Source organism: Sabethes cyaneus, chromosome 2 (assembly GCF_943734655.1).
Source record: "Sabethes cyaneus chromosome 2, idSabCyanKW18_F2, whole genome shotgun sequence".
Lineage (NCBI taxonomy): Eukaryota > Metazoa > Arthropoda > Insecta > Diptera > Culicidae > Sabethes > Sabethes cyaneus.
In genome coordinates, this window is record NC_071354.1 from 133771762 (window position 1) to 133794592 (window position 22831).

Sequence of the window (22831 nt, forward strand, 5' to 3'; positions counted from 1 at the left end):
TGCAAGTGATTGACCTACGACTTTCAGTACAGAATTGTATATAGCATTATAAAACTAATCGCTTTGAGTCGGACCTTATCGCATACAAAGACTTATAAAGTTGAATTGGTAATGAATATTTTGTAGTACGTATATGGCCTCCAAATTAGTATGTATATGCTAGTTTTGTGCATTAGATACGATTTTTCAGAGTATATATAGGTGCATATAACTCATTTGTTACTCTGATATGCATATGAAAATGTTTACTGGGTTCTTATTTTGCTATTCTACGGCCACTATTAGTGCCCTCTTCCACCTAAAGGATGCCGTCTTTTTCTACCCTATTGGTTTGGTAATGCACGACAAGTAGCTATGATATGAGAGGGATTATCACCAAATTTTTTTTTTTTTTTTTTTTTTTTTGAGTGGTTTTAACCCAAAGGGTCATTCACCACTTGGTACCAAAATTTAAATACGACCAATTTCAACTCACTCAATCACGTCTGCTATGGTTTAGGTTGCAAAGGAGCAAGGAAACGAATGAGGTTGCATGACTAATTCCCGGTTCGAACCCCTGTCTGGCAGGATTCTGTTTATCCTGCTCCCCTTGAGAGATGCTGCAAAAAATCGCTTGCTCTTTTAGTTTTTTAAATCCCGACCGAATCTACTTTTATTTTCCATAACAAGCAAACGATATGCCGTCGATACTTTTTCGATACGTCGATAATGTAAACAAAATGACGTTTCGATTAAGCCTCAAACAAACACTAATAATGTTTATCGAATGCTTGTGGCGTAGCATTTTAATAACCTGCTATTTCGCCTTTTTAGCATTATGTTAGTTCTACAGAAGTATATAAAGAAAAATAAGATTTTTATCATAGTTCTGTATGCTTATACAATGTTGTCAAAGGACTAGTGTTTAGTGCTTACTGGTTACTTGGGACATAGTCCGCTAACGGGTTTGACGTGACCTGCATTAACACTTCCTCTCAGTACGCTGAGATCATGAGTGTGTATACTGGAATGGGAGATTAATGCAAGGAAAGTAGAAATACCCGAACAGAGCCTAAGCCATCCGAGTAAAAGTACTCAAACCGATCGGCTTCGAAGGAAGCCAAATGATCGTTGACACGCTTGTGACCACAGTAAAATCTCTCATTCCAGTGTACACACGCCAGGTTAAGGTGGTGAGACAACGATGGCGGCAGAAGCAGAAATGAACTTACCCTAGTGAGTTCGATCCTGATTCAGTACCAGAGTTCACATCCGAGTCTGCACTAAAAATCACCTCAAGTTAACAAGATCTCAATGGTCGTGAGTCCGTCCCAGTCATCGATTGTATTGCACCGCAACAAGTCATTTAAAAGTCTAACGTGAATTATAAGTACGATCAAAATCTTGGAAACTAGATAACGCAATTGGTGCACAGTGGTCCCAAATCGCAAAAAAATTGTGGAGAAGCTTATTAATAAAAAATAGTGCATCTTTAAAACAAACCCGATAGTGGTTCTCAGCCTGTTATCCAGCAACTCCTATCCCTACCTCCTCGTGGTACTAGGCGGAATTCGAGCAACCTTAGGGTAACCAACCCCGGTGGATACTAAGGTCGTGTGCTAGCAGGGGAGGGGGAATCATCGGCCTCGGGTCAGTGAGGGACGCTAAACAATACTGCCGCGATGGTCATGCGCTGACACAGGGTCCTTGTGACAGGGGGTTGATGCAGGCCTTACAAGCCATCCGTAAAACATACCAGTACTTGCTTCCTGTAATAGTAACATAAATACGGACCGGAACAATCGGCATAAACAAAGGCAATGAAAAAGTACTAATGATTGGAAACGTGGAACATGGAACTGCAGGTCTCTCTATTTTCTGGGAAGTACCCGCATCCTTCCCGACTTAGTGAGGACCCGCAAGTTCGACATTGTAGCGCTGTACGAGGTATGCTGGAAGTGCGTTCCAATCACCGCAGGAGTTCCGCAAGGTTCAATACTAGCTCTGGGGTTGTGGAACGTCATGTATGACGAGGTATTGAAGCTAAAGTTTCCGGTAGGGGTGGTGATTGGCGGCTTTGTGGACGATATCACCTTGGGAGTCTACGGTGAATCTATCAGAGAGGTTGAGTTGACGGCTGCCCACTCTATAAGCATTGTCGAAGATCGGATGCGCTCCAGGAAACTGGAGCCTGCGCATCATAAAACGGAGGTTATCGTGGTGAACAACCGCAAGTCGGTTAAAACTCCTGGGAGTCATGGTTGACGACAAGCTCAAGTTCGGGAGCCACGTCGACTATGCCTGCAAGAAGGCTTCCACAGCTATTTCGGCATTGTCTCGTATGATGTCTAATAGCTCTGCGGTATATGGCAGCAAGCGAAGGCTTTCAGCCAACGTGTTCCAGTCCATACTTAGGTATGGCGACCGGTGTGGTCATCAGCGTAAGAAACCAAAAGCTACCTAGGCAGTGGGCATGGTCTGATTCCACAAAGGGCTGGTGGACACACCGACTTATTCCGGAGGTATCCGGGTGCGTCGATAGGCGCCACGGCGAAGCCAACTTCCACCTGACAGATTCTGTCAGGGCATGGTTGCTTTAGGCACTATCTGCACAAGTTCGGGCATGCGGAGAACCCCGCGTGCCCCGAATGCGTGGATGTAGAAGAAATTGCAGAACATGTTTTCTTTATATGCCCTCGTTTCGTGGGCACGAGAAGCAACATGCAGGCAGTGAGCGGACAGGACACTACTCCGGACAACTTAGTCCAAACGATGTGTTCTAGCTCGGACGTTTGGGGAACGGTCAATGCGGCTGCTACCCAGATTGTACTTGAGCTACAAAACCGCTGGAAAGCCGATCAACGGCGAATAAATAGCCTAACTACCCATATGGTTATATTTTTAGAGGGTGCGTTAAGCACAATAGCACCTTCCTGAAGTAATACCAATAAGGTGGTGCCAGGGGGGATTGAGGCTGGAGACTCGAGTGGGGTTTTAGTGGATCTGGGTCCTCACGTCCCATTAGGGGGGTCGGGATACTAAACCCCACTCCCTGAGTTGTCTTCTCAGGTGTCTGATAGTACCGTATCTTCTAAGGTGCTGAGCAGATTTCACTTCTCGTTAAAAAAGGAGGTATGCTGGAAACGGTCTACAGTGCATTCGTATAGAAATGGATACAACTGCGGCAGCACACACGAGATGGGCGACATAGCATTATCAACGTGCAGGAACTGACGAGGACGATAAGGACGCTTTTTATATGCAGCTTGAGTGAATACGATAACTGCCCAAAGAACTAAAACGGCCATCGACTCGTTGACTTTGGCATCTCTAAAAATATAACCATATGGAGCACTTTCGACACAGCCTCCCATATCGGTACACTTGGGGATCACCACAACAGATGGACTCGCAAATCGACCACGTTGTTTCCTAGATAAGAGGCGTCGCCTGGAAAAAATGGAGTGCGATGACATGGAACAGCCTTATTGCTCTCAGAAAACGCGTAAATTTTACAAGAAACTGAGCACATCACGCATAGGATTTGTGCTACGAACCGAAACATGTCAGGATAAAGGCGGAGGGTTCTTGTCGGATGAACGTAAGGTGGTCGAAAAGTGGAAACAGCACTACAACGAACACCTGAGTGGGTAAAGCAAAGCAAAGCAAAGCCTAGGTGCTGCATTCCGTTATCGAAACTTGACCTTCTGTTTTTATACGACAGACTTCGCAGCTAGCTGTTAGAGTGCAGGACAATTGCAGGGCCAGTTGCTACGATCCTATTGACTCTAACAGCATCTCCCAGTCGAGATTCGAACATACGACGACTGGCTTCTTAGGCCAGCGTCATACCTCGAAGCCAACTGGGAGGGGAATATGCCCAATATACCAGAAGGTCGACAAGTTGGAATGTGGGAACTACCAAGCGATCACTACTCTCAGCGCAGCCTATAATGTGCTTTCTCGGATCGTCTATCGCAGCTAGCGAGTAGATTTGTGGAAAGATATCAAACCGGTTTGGTGGAGGGACGATCGACAATGGACCATATCTTTATGTTGCCGTAGATTCTTCAAAAGTGCCGCGAATACTGATTCCCTTTGCTCTATCTATTCATAAATTTCAAAGCTACTAATGACGCCGAATACTATTTTGCGGAACACCACTTCTCGGTTGACCATAACGCGGAATATAGAGTTTCGCCGTCTCACCATGAATCGTTTAGTGTTACTATAGGTAGTTTTGGTGATCCTATTATTGACTAATGTTCAAACTCAAACCATCATAAAAAATTCCTGCCTTCAAAACCCCCCAATGCCAATATTGGTTCCATTTGCTTAATTAGTTCACGAGTTATGGAAAAATTTTGTTTTTCATTTGTGTGGGAGCCCCCCCCCCCCCCCCTCCCCTCCTTGGGGGAGGAGACTCTAACTATCATAAGAACCTTCCCAGGCCCCAAAAACACTGCATGCAAATTTTCACTTCGATCGATTCAATAGTTTCCGAGTCTATAAGAAACATACAGACAGACAGACATGACCGAAATCCATTTTTATAGATATAGAATCCGAAATATGTAATTGGCAAACAATTGCATTCTCGATGGTACATCTTTAAAACGTAAGAACACTGTGAAAGATCTTGGTGTACTTCTTGATTCCTCACTGACATTCAAAGATCAAGTGTCATATGTTGTCTCCAAGGCCTCGTCGCAGTTGGGATTCATCTTTCGATTCGGCAAGTATTTCCAGGACGCTTACTGCCTCAAAGCCTTATACTGTGCTTTAGTGCGTTCAACTCTCGAATATTCGTCGGTCGTTTGGGCACCGTTCTATCAAAATGGGATCATCAAAGTCGAGACCGTCCAACGCAAATTTGTACGCTATGCACTACGACACTTGCCATGGAACGACCGAAATAACCTACCTCGTTATGCTGATCGCTGCAAGTTAATCCACCTTGACTCACTCAGCGTTAGGAGAGATGTCGCCAAGGCTTGCTTCATCAGCGACTTACTAACGTCCTACATTGACTGCCCTGAACTTCTAGGTCTCTTGGACGTGAACATCCGCAGACGTGCTCTTCGTTCCCATATGTTCCTCGATATAGGGAGATCCAGGACAAACTATGGGATGCATGAGCCAATAAAAAATATGTGTCGTGTATTTGAGAATTGTTTCGAGTGCTTCGATTTTAATTTGTGTAGACGTGTTATTAAAAGTAATTTTGTAAGAGCGTTATCGGTGTGATGTTAAAAGATGTTTGTATTATTTGTAAGTAAATTTAACCCATTATGACCCAGCGTATGATATATCATACCTCGTCTTCAAAACCTGTTTACTGCTGAATTTCAATAGTTAGCATTGTTAATATATCACTACAAGAGAGATAAGACATCAATCTGATGTGTGTGATATAATTTGTCAGTTTTTGTCATTTCATCTGTATTTTCAACAGTGCAAAGTTGTGACAAATGGCGGAAAAAAAGTTGAAAAAATGGCGAAAAATTTTTTGTCTCCAAAACGCATGAAAAAGTCTACATTTAGTGACGAAATATTACCTGACATGTAAATTAGTATTTATATGTAAAGTCTATCACAAAATTCGATAAGAAATCTGTAAAAAACGTTGTAATTTGTTTGTTTGAAACTGAGCCTATAAAATATTTAACCTGCGATATTTTGGCCTTGAAAGCATTCCAAATGACGATTTTGCGTTTCCCGACACATTCGAGCCATAATATAATAGATTACAGAGTTTCACTTCATTTGGTCCAAATTTAGGTATACCCGGGTCATAATGGGTTAAGTGGAGTCATTGGGGTTGTTTTTAACCTGTTGACTGTATATAAATAAATAAATAAATTGACGTTGTCAGACTGAGTAAACGGACTTTATTCGGAAGAATTTTTGTAAAAGTTGAAAACCGCTTCAGTATGAAAGATTAAACCCGAAATATGATTTCTAAAAAGTAGTATCGCTGCAATAATTATTTCAACCTTCTGTTAACTGATTATGCACCCCGAACAGGACATGTTGGCCGTTTCTACCTCCATTTGATAATTCATTATATTGAAATATGATTTTTACTCAAATCAGCGCACAGAAACTACGCCCGCCAATTATTGGCATGATGCCAGCGCGATAAGCAAGAATAATTGATCGATTCCGCCTGATTGACAGGTGATAACGAATGAGTCGCGGCGGGGTGTCTCTGATGCGCGTCAGCGGAAATGAATTCAAAATCACAAGGCTCTCGATTGTTGTAGTGTGTAAAGCCTGGCAGAAGCGTGATCGTCATCAGCCTGTGTGAACACGTGACAAGCGCTGTCGATAATTATCAAATAAAGATATCACATTTCTTAGAAGCGGTCATTGATGTCTTTATTCGACAAATAAACCGCCATTTGTGGCTATAAAGCGATCTTCTACATAACAACAGAATATATTCAAATTTGTTTGATTGCTGATAGGCAACCAGTTCTTTTACTACGATCAATGGAGCTATTTTTTGATTCCTAATTTAAACTTATGAATGAATCCCAAACGATGGTCATTAAGATTAGTCAATACAGTGTCTCGTTTTTTTTTAATGCATTAGATCGATTTTATTTACGCCAAGCTGATTGATGGTTTTCCTTTTTTCGTTTCTTATTTCAACCCGTGCAGAGGCAGACCGCGACTTGTTGGACTGGAGCGGCAAGAAACCGTTGGAATATCAGAAACAAATGACAAGTGTGTCGGCGTCCACCTACAGCAGTGAGTATGATCCCATGTTTGTAGTGAACGAACGGTTCCATTCTCTTCCGTCGAAAAAAATTCTCTCGCCGCTTGCACGAGGCGGTACTTTTATGCGTAAGAAAAGCCGCCGACAGCGTCCTTCCACTACGACTGGGCTCGAACTTCAACGCACCCATTCAATGCTTACTGTGGTCACGCCGGAACAACTATCGCTTGCCACTAACATTCGACCGGTTCCAACCGGCAGCACTAGCAGCGCTAATGGCAGCGGCATCTACAATCGTGACAGCCTAACGGCTCAACCGAGCGACACGATGAGCCTTATAAGCGGAAGTACCGGAAACATACGTAGAAATGACAAAACCAACCAGAGCTTTTTTCGACGCAAGAAAACGCATCACTAACTAACGATTGCATGCCAAGCTACAGCTGGGATGCTTGCTAAATGTTTTCTTTTAGTATGATTTGCCTTCTACTCGTTATTGTTTCATCTGTACTTATCTTAGCTAAAAGTAGGCGTAGTGAAGTGCATTTATTTATTATTTACTATTGCGATTACAGAAAATTTCATTGTTTTAATTATCATGTAATGTATACCATTTAGAAATAATTGTCGAACAATACTTTCGATTGCCTATTTTACATTATTAAACGTCATCAAAAAATTTAGAATGTTGTTTTAATCTTTAATCATGTGTGCAGAATTTAATTGATTTTCAAGCAAAATTTGCATGGTAGTTTACTAATTAAACTCTAAATTAGACACTAATCACAATTATATATTACTATAAATAATATTATTTTCATTCAACAAATTGCAAGTCTTACAGTTTTTGGTGGTTTCTATGAGTGTGCTAAGTTAAGATTATGTTAATCACAAACAATACGCTGGTTTTGGTTTCTTTTATAATATTTTCAACTTCAAGTTACAATGTATTAATATTTCTGTTACTCCGTTGATCTTTTATCTTCTCTATTTGCAATTGTCGTTCCCTGGCGGCCAACATACGGAATTTTAATAATACATTTTGGTGGTGGTTTTATGCGAACGCAAAAATGAACAACATAAGAAATCCAAGCAATGAGACTACAAGCGCTAAGCAGTGGTTGTTCCACATGGAGTATAGGATATTGGAGGCAAGTTTCTGTAAATTTGCATCCTCAAGTCATATATTCGTGTTTGTGTTAAATAATCTAAAAATTGCTCGCTTTTTTCAGTTCAATACTTACTGCTAGCTTTTACACCGCACAATATTCACAGACACATTGAGCTAGTACAATTTCAAGTAATCTGGTGTTCGACACCTGTCAAATTTCTTCAGACTGATTTTAGTTTGCATATCTAGCAAGTTGCTGGCTAATTACGTTTAATTGAACCTCAGTCGAGGTGCAAAAAATGACTTCAAATATTTACTCGTGACTGGTTAAATTATTCTATTATGTAATCGAGACCAAACACTTTGCACAGCTTTTAGCTGCTTAATACGTACTTATTCACGACTTTAGATCTAAAAGCAATAAACTGGTTGTTGTAACTTGCTACGAATTGGCTCAGTTTTGCTTATAATTTTAATAATTGGAAAACAATTCTCTAAAAATAAATGTGCGCGCCTGATTGTGTATTATATGTTTAATAATATGTCTTATTATATGTACAACTAGTGAAAATAAGTTGATATAATGCTATAACTACCAAACTATATATTTTCAATTAATCATTCCCCATTTAACTAAACGGGGCACTAAACTTTTTTTAACGGTTTAAACACTTGGTTCCAGTTTAGCTAAACCTAGAATATTTATTATTATTAAATAGTATTTGCATGCGGATTATTTAACAAGATGATTTCTTACAGTTAGTGTAGGTTTCGTGATTTGAAATTCGAATTTACTGAATTCAAAGCAAAGCCCAGGTGCTATATTCCGTTTTCGACACTTGACCTTCAGTTTTTATACGACAGACTTCGTGGCCAGTTGTTAGAGTGCAGGACAATTGCAGGGCCAGTTGCTACGACCCTATTGACTCTAACAGTCAGACTCCCAGTCGAGATTCGAACATACGACGACTGGCTTATTAGGCCAACGCCATACCTCGAAGGGCTCAACTGGGAGGCTCAATTCACTAAAAATTAAATTCACTTATAGGATAAACCATATGCTGTAAATTTAGGTTCAATTAGTTTTCATCAAGTCAATTCAAGTATGAAGTATGATAAATATCGCACATTTAGCACTGCACCCTCGACTTACTATTTGAATTCTATATCGTTAGGTTTATTGTATATAATCACTAGATTTAGAAATTTCTCATGGGTTGTAAGAATTTTAGCAATTAGAATGGATTTAGTATAGTTAGATTTCAGATCTTCTTCGAGGAACTTGTTATTTATTCATTGACGTTTTACTAACATCTCTCCTGTTATTGTTTGCTGGTCCGAGTGGGAACTTCCAAACAGCTGTTGCCGATTAAACATCCAGTATTACCAGAAGGTGTTGGCAAGGTTTTCGCCTCTGAACACTACGTGTCTGGAGCAGTGTTACCTAGATTATTACTGTCTTGCACAGCCAGATCTACTATCTGTTTCCAACTGCTCACTAGTACCTCACGCCGATTTGTAGGACTCGTGGCAGGTTGTTCAAATTCGCTAGAGCTTCCACGAAGAACGACGATTTAATTGAACGGACTATCCTCTCCCAAGCTCCACCCATATGTAACGCTGCTACTTCTGGAAGCGCCCCTCGAACGTCCAACGAATCGGCGAAAACACGAGTTGCAATATTCAAAACTCAAATTGTACGCAATTTAGAGACGAACTGCCCGAGTGGTCGCACTCGTAAACAATGCAACTGCGTCCAGCCTTTAGTAGAAGCGGAACACTTTAACACATTAGAAAGAATGCTCGAAAGGTGCTAATTTAGCAAAACGAAAAGGTTTCATTGCACGGTGTCACAATGGCGTCTTTCCCGAGTCTTTAAGGTCTACTGCAGATCATCAAAACAAAACTGCAGGTTATTAATCACTGCCTGCGATAAATCATCGATAACTCCATCGTCGATGTCTTCAACGACCGATAACAACCGAAATTCGAGAGCTTAGGTGGAAGTGGATAGGGCATACCTAGGAGAGGAGCGAACGGGATCTGCAGCTACGCACTCGACTGGAACCCGCAAGGAAAACGAAGAAGAGGCAGCCCCAGATGCTCATGGCGATGTAGCTTAGCCAACGACATCCGAACTGTTGACGTTAATCTGTCCTTGCGACAGGCCTGGTAACCGCCCGAATGAAACAATAAGATTCGCAAAGATTCTCTGGGATTCCTTGCATTGCAATCATGTATAGGTATTCTGCATAAGATTCGTACAGAATCCCTTGCTTATAGAACCAGGATTCTTGTATGAGAATCCAAAGGCGAATCCACAGATATCTATAACTCGGTAAAGGAATCTCCTTTACTGTGAAATAGGAATCCTCGAGATTCTGAAACAGGATTCCAGTATGTGTTAGTAAGGGTGTCGACAGTCGAGACCCCGGAGTTCATCCCTTTATTCTACCGGTGCGGACATAGACAAATAAATACGTAAGTTTGCACAGGAAGGGGTTCAGAACACACGCAGCTATCCGATGCGGCATGTGAAGCGATATAGATGCGTTGAATAAGACGAAACTGAATTCGGGGACATTCACGCAGGAGAGGGGTTTTCTCGGTTTCTGCTGCTCCTGCTACTTACTATGCTGTTTTTCGTTCATCTGTTTCTTGCTTCGCCAGCAATCTTCCTTTTTATTTTCGAGTCGATTCGAATTCCAGAGCCACCTCTTTCAGAACCTGCTTGCGAGGGATGCTGCCCTTCTTATAAGCGTTTTCGGGCGAATAATTTGTTGATACTGTTTTCGGATGTTTTACTGCTAAAATTTAACATGCAGAGAAGACTTAATGTCGTGTTTTGTCCAGTTATAGAACTGGACTGTAATAATTTGTAAAGATAGTACTAACAATATACGACGCAAATTGTAAAATAAAGAAAAGAAATTAAAGCTGTAAATAGTACCCTTAAAATAGGACAACGTGTAAAGCAAACGGACTAGAAGATTAAATAATGGCAGGATTGTTTAAAGCACGCTTATTAAGCTCGTAGTTTATTGTATTTAGGTAATTAATCCCTGGGTTAGAACCGGCCTAGCGGACGGTTTCTTATACAACCTAGATAGCGTCCGTTGGGTTCCTATCCGGTATTGATCGAGTCAAATTATCAGTCGATCCTAATCCACAGAAACTTACTGCTGCTAGTAGAGCAGAGAGCCGGTGTGGATCTTGCTATATCAAGAATTCCTCACCACTGTACTCGATGCTTGGCTACTCGTCGTCAATTCGTTGAGCATCTCTACACACGCAAGTCAGATTCAACCTGGTCGAGCCACGTAGCATGTTGGGCCCCCTGTTTCTGGTGCCGGTGGGGTTCTTGAAGAGAACAGATTTCACTGCAGTCGACCGGCATGCTTACGACGTGGCCGACCCAACGTAGTCTCCCAACTTTCGGCAGGTGTACGATAGGAATCTCTCCAGTGTTTGTGTCTGCAGCTTATGGATCTTGTGCAGCTGTGTTTATACGCTCTCCGCTTTCCGTTTGTACTTCGTAAAAATAGTCCGCAACATCTTTCGTTCAAATACGGAAAGTGCACGTAGGGGGACTGGGGGTATAATGCCCACGTTAAGAAGAATATCATATTATTCATCAATGCGGAATGCATTTCCAGAAACTAGACTATAAACCCTAAAGTAGAACAGTTTTCTACCTAACATGCTCGTCCTGAAGCATAAAAATCAATAAAACACGTTTAAATCGTGAAATTATATAAGGCATTTGAAAATTTGTTTTCAGATTCGTTAGGGGTAAAATGCGCATAGGTGTGTACAAAATGAACCACAACAAAGGGTCAAAATGCTCCACAACAAACTGGCAAAATGTTTTATTTTAATGCAAACCCGGCACGACTCAGAACAGCGTGAGGAGCTACCTACTTGTTAAATCTGTTATTCCGGATCGCGGTTTTGCAATCGCCAGGTCCATCTTCGCTGGAGCGGTCGATGCTAAGATATCACACAAGGGTTTTTCTTGGTACCTTGCCGGCAACGCGTCTTTCACTGTTTTTCACTGGTTTTCACTACCGCCGCAAGTGGCAGGCTCAGGCCAAGACCACGGTGGGTTGTTTATGTAGCTTCGCGACATCTTAACCGGGTTTTTCGGAGCGAATCAGAATTAAGAAAACACTTTGCCTTTTTAATATTTTTTTGAAACGATGGTTCTACAATTGATGAAGGGACGGTAGGGGAAAGAAATGAAATTTTTTTTTTTTTTTTTTTTTGGTGACGGAGGGGGGAGAGCGGAAAAGGAAGGGGGGGGGGGTATTGGTAGCTATGCTTGACAAGTAGTCATTTTGACTCCTACCTTTTGTCCAATGCTGGAAGGTGCATGAGTCGAACCAAGCTGTAATCTGAGATTATAACCGGATTCGAACCCACAACACCCTCCAGGGCATGTGGTTCGCTGGTACTTGTACCTTTGAACCATAGAGGCGCTGGACAAAAGGAGACCGCAAAATCCACTTCTCAAGGATAGCTACGCGTGTTGGTTGTGTTATCGACACATATTGTGCCGCTTCCTGCATCAATTGCAGATTACCACCGAGCGAGAAGTTTTAATCTAACTACTATTTACTTTCAGGACGACGGCACTGTGCCGGTCCTTACGACTTTGCCTTTTGCTTTTACCAACGTTTTGACGTTTGCCTAAAAGTGTATGGGCTACTAGATCGATTAACGTTTGGTTGCACTGCAAGTAAATTCATGCTTCTCACGGCGCATTTTGCCCCGCTAGAACTTGTTTAAAAAAAATCGTTTAAATCACATAAATAATAATTCAATTAAGCATATTTACACTGGCTGCTGGATACCGAGACCATTGTTCAAAACAAGAGCCATTTACCGATACGTAATATTGTTTATTGGTGGCGTAATGTCTTACGAAAAAAGTTGCGAAAATTGTAAGAAATAAGACGGCAAATAATATTTTTGTTTTTTCATAGGATTTATGTAATTTAGAAAGCTTATATGCTCAACACAAGTTTGTAATGTAAAATATAAGCGATTGGCACCTGAATTACAGTTTAAAAGTGAGTAATTCGTGAAATATTACAGCGGCGCATTTTGCCCCGACTGGGCATTTTACCACCAGTTACCCTATGTCTTCCGTAAGTAACGTTACAGTACAAAAGTCCGTAAAGAACTACTGGTCTGATTAATGTTTTGTACATTGTCAGCTTTGTGCGGCAGCGTATGCTCCTTGATCGAAGCGTTTTGCGAAGGGAAAAGTAGGCTCGACTTCCACCTTGCATGCGTGCGTTGTTGAATCTCCTTACTCGTATTATTGTTGGCGATGACCAGCGATCCCAAATAAATGAACTAATCAACCACTTCCACTTCATCGCCATCAATAGTCATTGTCTGTGGAAGGCGAACGTTGTTTTCTCTGGAGCCTCTTCCTACCATATATTTGGTATTCGACGCATTAAGTTGTAATCCAAACCCCCTAGCGTTCGTTTTTAAGCTGACGTAGATTGCCTCCGCCATCTCAAGATTTCTAGTAATGATGTCTAGGTCGTCTGCGTAGGCTACTTTTGCCGAAGATCGTTTAATAACGATGTTGAATGACATACAGAACAGTACATCCCTTTGCCGCGATAAACGTTGAGCTAGTCATCTGAAAATCCTCTTCTTGGTTATTCAGTCAAACGCTTTATCAAAATCGACGAACGCTAACAGAAGAAAGACCTGGAACACGACGATCCAAACATAATATGATGCATTGTGATGTGGTCCACACGTCACCGGTCGGCATGGAATCCGATTTGTTGACGCTCAAAAATAGCATCGATCTACTTCTGAATTCGGTTGCTCTGAAGAGTTTTTTAAGGGTAATACCGATCAACACTAGTTCCAGAGACTTCTGAGAGACTTTGACCAATCTATCCTGCATTTAATCCGCTTGAAAAGTTGCGGTCTACCCCAGGTGCTCTATTGAACTGCATGCTGTTGATTATTGCTTCAATTTCAACTAGTAATAGCACCTCAGAGTGTCGCAATTGATGCGAAGAACTGTGGGCGCCATGCGCTATTAGATTTGTGACTCTCTAAAGAATTGTGTAAAATGTTCAGCCCATCGTTTAAGCTGTTATGTCAGTAACACGCCAGTTTTCTCTTTTAACGGCATCTTGGCATTCATTCTAGTACTCCTAAGACAGCTAGAAATGTCACCATGGGCGGCTGCGTTTTCTCCTGCATCTAGAGAGTTCAGGCCCTCTTGTCCCGACTGCTAGATTATTTTACAGTCATCTCCATTTTGGCGTATCATTGACGAATACGACGCTACCGGAGAAGTATATTAGTGCTTGGAAGATCTTTCAGGCCTTATTTAAAATCAGAAAGCGGAATGTTTCGCTTCAAAACATTGCTGTTACAAGCTTTGATGCTCAAGACAGAATTAGAGCAGTGATGATCAAAATTGACTTCTGACAGCACCTCGTATGCATACAGGAAATTTCAAAAAAAAACTTGACTACCGACAATAAATATAAACTTTCGAAAAATGTTGAGAAGAAAATTAGAGAGCACTTTTTCTTGTGTTTTGATTGTAGGGTAGTTGATCCAGTAGTTGTCGTAGTACCAATAGTTGCGCTACTATTCATTATTAATGCATATTTTCGTCACCGTAGCATTTCAAATAGAACAATTACGATCATTGTATAAAACAAGTTCTTTGGAGTACTGGTAGTTATACTACACCATTTAAAATTAAAGCATTATTTGCTAAAATGCCGATTTTCTAAAATCTAACACAACTATAGGCGCTCATTTCTACAGTTCCGTAACAATGTTTTTACCTTTGTTATACTATAACAAAGGTTTAAAAATTGGCCGAAAAACACGAAATTGATCCAAGGCCCGGAGGGCCAAGTCACATATACCAATCGATACGGTTCGACGATTTGAACAATGTCTGTGTGTGTGTGTGTGTGTGTGTGTGTGTGTGTGTGTGTGTGTGTGTGTGTGTGTGTGTGTGTGTGTGTGTGTGTGTGTGTGTGTGTGTGTGTGTGTGTGTGTGTGTGTGTGTGTATTTGTGTGTGTGTGTGTGTGTGTGTGTGTGTGTGTGTGTGTGTGTGTGTGTATTTGTGTGTGTGTGTGTGTGTGTGTGTGTGTGTGTGTGTGTGTGTGTGTGTGTGTGTGTGTGTGTGTGTGTGTGTGTGTGTGTGTGTGTGTGTGTGTGTGTGTGTGTGTGTGTGTGTGTGTGTGTGTGTGTGTGTGTGTGTGTGTGTGTGTGTGTGTGTGTGTGTGTGTGTGTGTGTGTGTGTGTGTGTGTGTGTGTGTGTGTGTGTGTGTATGTAATGATTTTTTCTATCGCCTGTTTCTCAGAGATGGCTGAACCGAATCGTTCGCTATTACTTATGTTTGAAAGATATTATTGTCTAGTAGATCACTATTGAGTTGCTTCATGATACGACTTTTCGTTTAAAAGTTATAAGCAAAAATGTGAAAAATACGTGACACGGGTTTCTGCGGAACTACATGACCGATTTCAACGATCTTAATATCAAATGAAAGCCCTTATTAATGCTAAATTGTTCAGAAATTTTCAATTGAAATTAAACATGTAGTTTAAAAGTTCTGCTAAAAAAACCTGTTTTGACAAGGTAATAATTATCGCCTGTTTCTCAGAGATGGCCCAACCGATTTATGCGCTATCAGTCTCATTTGAAAGATAATATATCCTAATAGATCACTATTGAATGATTTTTTGATTGGACGTTTAATTTGAAAGTTATGAGCAACCGTATACCCCACACCAAAATTAACAATAATTTATAATGATTTAAACCAAGATAATTTATCTAATTTCAATTATTTTAATATCAAACGAGAGGTTTTGACACTACGAATGTATATGCAAAATTTCATAAGAATTGGTTTTACCGGTCAAAAGATATTAACCCTCGAACACTCGCGTTAACTTTTGTAACACAGTTACTCGCGCGTAAAATAGCCCCAAGCCAAAAAAAACGTGTGCACTAGAGTTTTGACTGAGAAAACTTGGTTTTAGGTTTATCAAACCTTTGGAAAAGTTTCTTGAAATTGAAAACTCTATCGTCTGGTGGAATTTAAATTTTGATTAATCCCCCTAAAAGTGAAATAAAAAAATATTTTTCTTCAGTGTCAATAAAACACATTGATGTGTTCTGCAAAGTTTTAGAGCATATTATTACAAGAAATTTTGCTAAAGACAGTAACCTTCTATCTCTGCAGCGAAGATAGAAAAATCTTATTTATTGTATATGAATTTGTAAAATCAGTTTTTCTATTTTTGCTCTTTTTGTAATTGTTCTATGACTTTTCATGTACTAAAAAATTGCACAAATAGTAAAAATACACAACTTTGCTGAAAATAGTATACCTGTATGTTCGCTTGTTTAGGAACTGTAGAACTTTGGTTATAAAGAATACCCTAATTTTGACTCCGAATTATTCGACTACCAGCAGACGGACACATTTTAAACATTTTACATTTGCTGATAGTTTTGCTGTAAACATTTTCCCAACAATTTAAATTAATAATGCATTGAATAATTATGACATTTTGCTCACAATAAGTTTGTTGAAGAATATACGTTAGTTAAATAACGATTTGTAACTTTATAACAATATGGCGTTGAAAAACCTACACGAATTGTATAAAATACAAAAGCGTGAGTAACCGAAGGTTAAAAAAATTGATGAAAATTATTCAAGAAAACTCTATTGATGTGAATCACATAGAATGGCATTACAGGAAACTATGCATAGTTCAAAAATCTATAAACTAGACCTTTAATAGGTAATGTATATGTTAAAGAAAAAGATTTCCTCTTATAACTTACTTTTATTTGCACTTACTCAGATTAATAACAACTTACTTATCCTTACTCAGTAATTTCATGAAAAAAGTATCTATCAAAATTTAAAAGTGTTCCTATTTTGTTCAAATTTTGTAAACTTATTCAATTTTCAAAAATTTTATGTAAACCAACGCACTACGCAACGATAACCAATAGATGAATTATATTCCGAAGACGTGTCGATTTCTATCTCAAATAGCTAGTAAGACCGTATAACAAAGGTTCCTTTCACCACTAGGTGGATTAAATCGGGTTTTCACCTATCACAATTCACAATTCACATTTCAAGGAACACCAAACTTAATTAAGGTTACATTAGCGCAAGTATTGGTACAATAAGTTGAATCGGAAAATTCACTTTTTTTCTTTATAAAGCTTCTCGTGCAATTGTCTTGCCTTATGACAAATACCTTATGTTTGATAAGTTTATATCCCACAAGCATTAATTGAAGCATATACCTCAATAAACAAGAAAAAAGAAATTTTATTGTGCTTAGCTACGCAACGCTCCATTACGTCTACCCTAGTTACTTTAATAGCTTAGGTCATTCGTAACTTCTGTGCGGTTGAGATTTGATCCGGAATCCTTGGAGTGAGAGGCGTTGAGACTAACCACTACCTACCCGGTATCCCTCACAAACCCCTCACAAAGCATTTGAATGATTAAAATTAACATTTCGACAATGTTTCCCGAAACCTAGCGACAAACACAATTGCATTATTGATCCTTTCGCTACAGGAAACTTGTAAACAACTATATTAAGTTTAAAGAAAGACTGCAAGATGTGGAAATTGAAAAAATTAAACTTTAAATAAAAATCATGTTTGGTTATATCCAAATATAGATATCTATACTATTCAACAAACAGTGGATAACATATGTCCTTAAGCGGTAATTCATTCAATACAGGTTTGTGATTTTACATTTTGAATGATTGCACGTACACGATTAACGCTATTCGCGTTTTAAAGACCTAATACATATTCAACTCACTGTCGATCTATCGCTAAGAGTTTAATCTAAAGTAATTTACTAATTTAGCTATAATATTCGTCTAAAAATTTACACAGTTCTACTAACATGACACATTAGCCTCACAAGTTAGATTTTGTGTTTATTGATGTAGATGTAAATTCGTTCATTTTTAATTAATGCCGTTTAAATATATTTCATATTTTTCTATTGATTCCAATCAGAAATCAAAGCCAGGAAAAAGCATACAGGTAATGTTCAACATGGGTTATGTGTTTCTGAATGTTTTCTATTACTGTTACCATACTTTTTCTTCGCCGTATGTTATCTATGCAGAAAAAGACTCGGGATTCCTGAGGATTGGCTCTCTGAACGTTCGAGTGAAGAGAACGACCGAAGCCTTCAGCAACTTTTTGGGAGTTGGGACAAATACGACACGTCTCCCACAGAACATGAGGACTAGCGCTCCGCCGAATTCCGCCTACTTTGAGAAGCTTCATAAGAGTTGGGGATCCGCTGATAATATACCGGTAAGTCCGAAATATATACCTATGTACTCAGGAATTTTTCTATTTATGGTTGAGTTCTCAGCGACATATATCCTAATTCCATACAAATATTTTAGCATGAAGATAACACTATGCCACCACCGAAATACGGTTCTGTAAAAAAGCGACGACCGAAGCAATACATCGAATACGAGCTAAACAGTGATCACCATAGTCAGAGCGTGCCGACAACACCAAGCCAGCCTCGTGCCCCCATTGGTACGCTTTCGGAAAATCAAGACACAGAATCGGAAAATCCAGGCGATTCAGACTCGGATACAGCCTGTGGTTTTGACTCCAATTGGCGGCCAACTTATATATAGGTTTTAAAGTTTAAAGCGACACTTTCGAACGAGTCTCTTTTCGCAAATGAATATAACAGTTGGATAATGTTCTCCTTATTTTTTAAATTTTCAAATACTTATTATGTGTTAAGTCTACTGAACATTCCATAATCAATTTTTTTACTCGGATGTTCTCTTAGTACATAGATTTTATTACACAGCATAACAATTTTGCTAAGATTTCAATGTTTATTTTTCCTATTTCTCGAGCTTGTTTGTTATAAAAAAATCGTTCCGAAGTCGGTCGACTAAAATGATTTGGAAAATAATATCATATATCTCTCGCTTACAATTGTGATTTTTTTTAGAGAATAAAATTCATAATAAATAAGAGTTAGTCGTAGATATTATATGCAAAGCAAAGCAAAGCCCAGGTTGTACCTTCCGTGGATTAGTGCTACGATCTAATTACCCTAACATTTGCTCCCCGTCGAGATTCATAACGCCTGGTTTGTTAGGCCAGTGTCGTAGCTTAATACCAATGGGGAGTATATATGCGTATCCTGGCTCAATTTGAGTAAAAGTTATACCATGGTACCATGGCAATTTGGCCTAGTAAAGGAAGGGAAACCCCAATACACACAAGCACGCATAAATTTAATAAGCATATCGCTCACTCAATAGCGATTATAGCAAAAAGAAATGCAGTGCAGATCATACAGCAAACACCCGGGCGATATTACAATAGATCAACTATACTGGTCGCAGTAATGAGTCCACACATGGAAAAAACTATTTCTACTAAAGTTAACCGCTTAGTTAGTTTCGAGGTACGAGTACCAGTCGTCGTATGTTCGAATCTCGGTTAAGCGGCGCTGCTAGATAAAAGAAAATCTAGAAAATGTCGATGGCGGTCAAATTTTTACAATAAAATCGAAAAATATATAATTCGTACAATCGATTTCGTAATCTATTGATGAAAAACTCTGCGGCGCCATGTTTGAAACACTGAAAGAAATGTTCATTTGTAATTTTTTCAATTTTTTTACTGTGGAATTGTAAAAATTACATTAAATTTCAAATACAAACACAATTCTTATTTCAAAAGCACTGCCAGCCATCATAAATTACCATTAGTGTAAGCCAAAATGCTCCTCAGGTCAAGTACTTTGTTTGAATCATTGCATAATTTAATTAGGTTCGGATGCATTTTTTGTATGGAAAACCGGCTAGTCCCTTTGTACGACGATTATATCCGACTCTTATTCCACACTTCCTCTTAGCAACGCTTGCGCAACATTCATTGCACTCTTATTCCACTGTTTCACCACACTTACTCTCAACGATGCTGCTGATTCGTTTGCGCAATATTCTATCCACAGTTATTCGACTTGTATTCCGCACTTGCTCAACAATGCTGCTGATACGTTTGCGCAACGCTCATTTCACACCTATTTCACGTTTATTCCGCACTTGCTCTCAGCAATGCTGCTGATTCGTTTGAGACACATTCATTCCCCATTCACACTGCTTCCGATCAACCGGACAGTAATCAGATTTTCCGTATGGAAGAAACCAAATTTGTTGAAATAGCCACTGGGGTCGCCGATGGCAAATTACTGAACGACGAAATGTCCCCAACGGACTATCTGGTCAGCAGCTGTACCGATTCGGATGATGTGCATAAAAATCGCATCGCAAAAAGTGCTCCCCCCTATAGGAAAAAATGATAGGGACAAAGAAAAGGACATGGATGAAATGTCATCCGAGCTGGATAACCTTACCAATTCGATAACACCGGAAATACCCACACATGCTTCAAATTTCCTCTCGATGAGTTTGCTGAACAACTGGCGCTGGTTTCCGTTGAGCCAGCTTTCAATGACAGCAGCCTGATTGACCTAGTGTATCCGTCAACATCAACGTTACCGACGAGGCAGCGACTCTTCGGGATTCATTCCACGTTATTCGACTTTTATTCCACACTTGCTCTTAGTAATGCTGCTGATACGTTTGAGCAATACTAATACCACACTCTCTCGCAGCATTGCTGCTGATACGTTTGCGCAACATTTATTTATTTATTTACTATAAGTCTTCGGCCAAGGTAGTACAGACATATCTTATATTCATTTCAAAATTTCATTCTTAAACCTAGTTTTACAAATGTTAAAATCAAACACGTGGTTCACTTCATTGAAACAAGTGGAAAGACAAAACAATTTAAATATCTAAATAGATAAATTCGCCCAATTCCCATGTACGGGGTAAGTGGTGGGCCATCATCATCATTGAACAGCCGACTACACAAATGCAAAGGATTATTCTGGCCATATTGAGTTCGATGACTCCGGCAGAGGAAACCTCGATTTCGAAAAGTACGGCGGTTTACATTCAAGTTAATTTCTTCCAATAAATTACTACAGACGATTATTCCCATCAACAAGTCAAAGATTATTAGTCTCTAAGAAGTTCGTCTCCTTTCAACAAGCGTGCTTAGGTTTATCAGTCGGCAACGATTACCGTAGTACCGATAGTACCGTTTTGATTCAAACTTAAAACAGTCTCAAACTTCGAACACCTAGAATAAAATGCTCGTTAGTATCGCCAATATGATTAAACATTATGCTTATTGTATACTACCGGATAGAGGACATTCTAACGAACACGTCCTGTTTGGTATGGTGCCTACACTGGTGCTGCGTATTCCAAAATACTGCGAAATAATAAACAGTAAAGCGTTTTTAGAGCATAGACGTCTCTGAAATCCGAAGCATTCCATCGTACGAAGCCAAGTACAGCACAAGCTTTTGATTCCGCTGTTATTCCCCTCTTACTCCACACTTGCTCTCAGAAAGGCTACTGATACGTTGGTGCAATGCTCATTATACTCTTATTCCACTTTTACTCAACATGTGTTTTTAGCTGATACGTTTGCACAACGTCTATTCGACATGCATTTTTATGGTAGCCTTTAAGCGACCGGTATTCCAAATTGTGCCGCTGATCCGTTGGCACAACGTTTATTCGAGTCTTATTCCACAATTACATAACAACATATATATGTTGATTAGAAGCTAAAAAAATGGGATATGACGTTTAAACAACAGGTGCTTCAGCAAATTCGCTTATTCAGCACCGGATACTACCACAAAACTCTTATTCAACACCTGTTCATTTAAGGGGGGACCGTACTCTGGAAGACCGAAAAATAATAAATTTTCGTAAACTTTTTTCAGATCCTAGAATTATAGTTAAGAAAGTCACGAATGACCGAAGCTGGTTATAGTAACTATAATCAAACAAAAAAAATTATAGTTAAGTGTTGGGGTATTTTGGTTATTGATTAAGGCATATTTGAAGATATATTTTGTATATTTTGGATACCAGAATAGTGATTATTATGCTGGTGGCAGGTGGGCGCGTGAATGCCGTCTAGAAAATAATTCCTTGCGGTACGTGCCGGAAACCAACGGAGTATCGTAGAGCGGATTTCAAGGATGATTTTGGAGCTTTAGGTTAATACCTCAATTGTTACGCAGCGGTTTTTGAAAATTCGAAAAATTACCAAAATTTCGGCAATTTTTCAAAAAGAAAGGTGTTTTTTCATCGAAAATCGCTAATTAAAAGCTCATAAAAAATTGAAAAATTGAGATATCAAAAAACGGCTACGTAACAATTTAGATAATTCATTTTTACATGTTGAAAAATAATTTCAGCCAAATCGGTCCACTAGATTCTGAGATACACGTACCGTCACCTAAAGAAACATGGTTTTGGGGAAAACGCGCTCAAAGTTTTGTACAGCAATACACTTCCCGTGAGGTGAATCCACAATATTTGCCGTAAGTTTTCAACGAGATCAGATATTAAAAAATACTTTTGGCATGACATTTCTGAAGGTGTAAGCGTCTCGAAAATGCAAAACAATAAAATTCGATTTTTCCGACTTTCCAGAGTAGGGTACCCCCTTAAAGGTTGCCATTTTGTTCCTTGGGAAATGATTCGAATGCAAATCATAATCAATTTCCCTATTCTCACAGTCACCTCACCTAAATTTTTCAGGAACCCAACTTCGACGGTACATTAATTGGACAGAGAAGATGAAGTTTTTCAGGGGTCCAGCGGGCTACTTTTGACCTAAAATAGTAAGATATTCGCTTTTTCTACTACTTTGCTTGTAAGGGGTGCATGGAAAGCTGTGAGGTAGCAAATTTATATATTTTTTGATAGAACTGCAAGTAAACTTGTTTATCTGAACAATTTTAAGCTAAATTAAAGCAAACTTGTAATTATGTAAATACATTCATGTTGAACCGGGATGATA

The 22831-nt window shown here is 39.5% G+C and overlaps 1 protein-coding gene across 1 annotated transcript in view; it reads left to right on the forward strand.

Annotated features, from left to right (window-relative positions):
* LOC128736023 (uncharacterized) overlaps positions 1 to 18600 on the forward strand; it is a 47303-nt gene extending 28703 nt beyond the window's left edge. The window contains exons 5-9 of the mRNA XM_053830508.1: positions 6646 to 7111; positions 13501 to 13676; positions 17897 to 17923; positions 18009 to 18202; positions 18298 to 18600. Of these exons, the coding sequence (XP_053686483.1) occupies positions 6646 to 7111; positions 13501 to 13676; positions 17897 to 17923; positions 18009 to 18202; positions 18298 to 18543 (1109 nt within the window). The 3' untranslated portion in view covers positions 18544 to 18600. The remainder of the gene's footprint in view (positions 1 to 6645; positions 7112 to 13500; positions 13677 to 17896; positions 17924 to 18008; positions 18203 to 18297) is intronic.
* The last annotated feature ends 4231 nt before the right edge of the window (positions 18601 to 22831 follow it).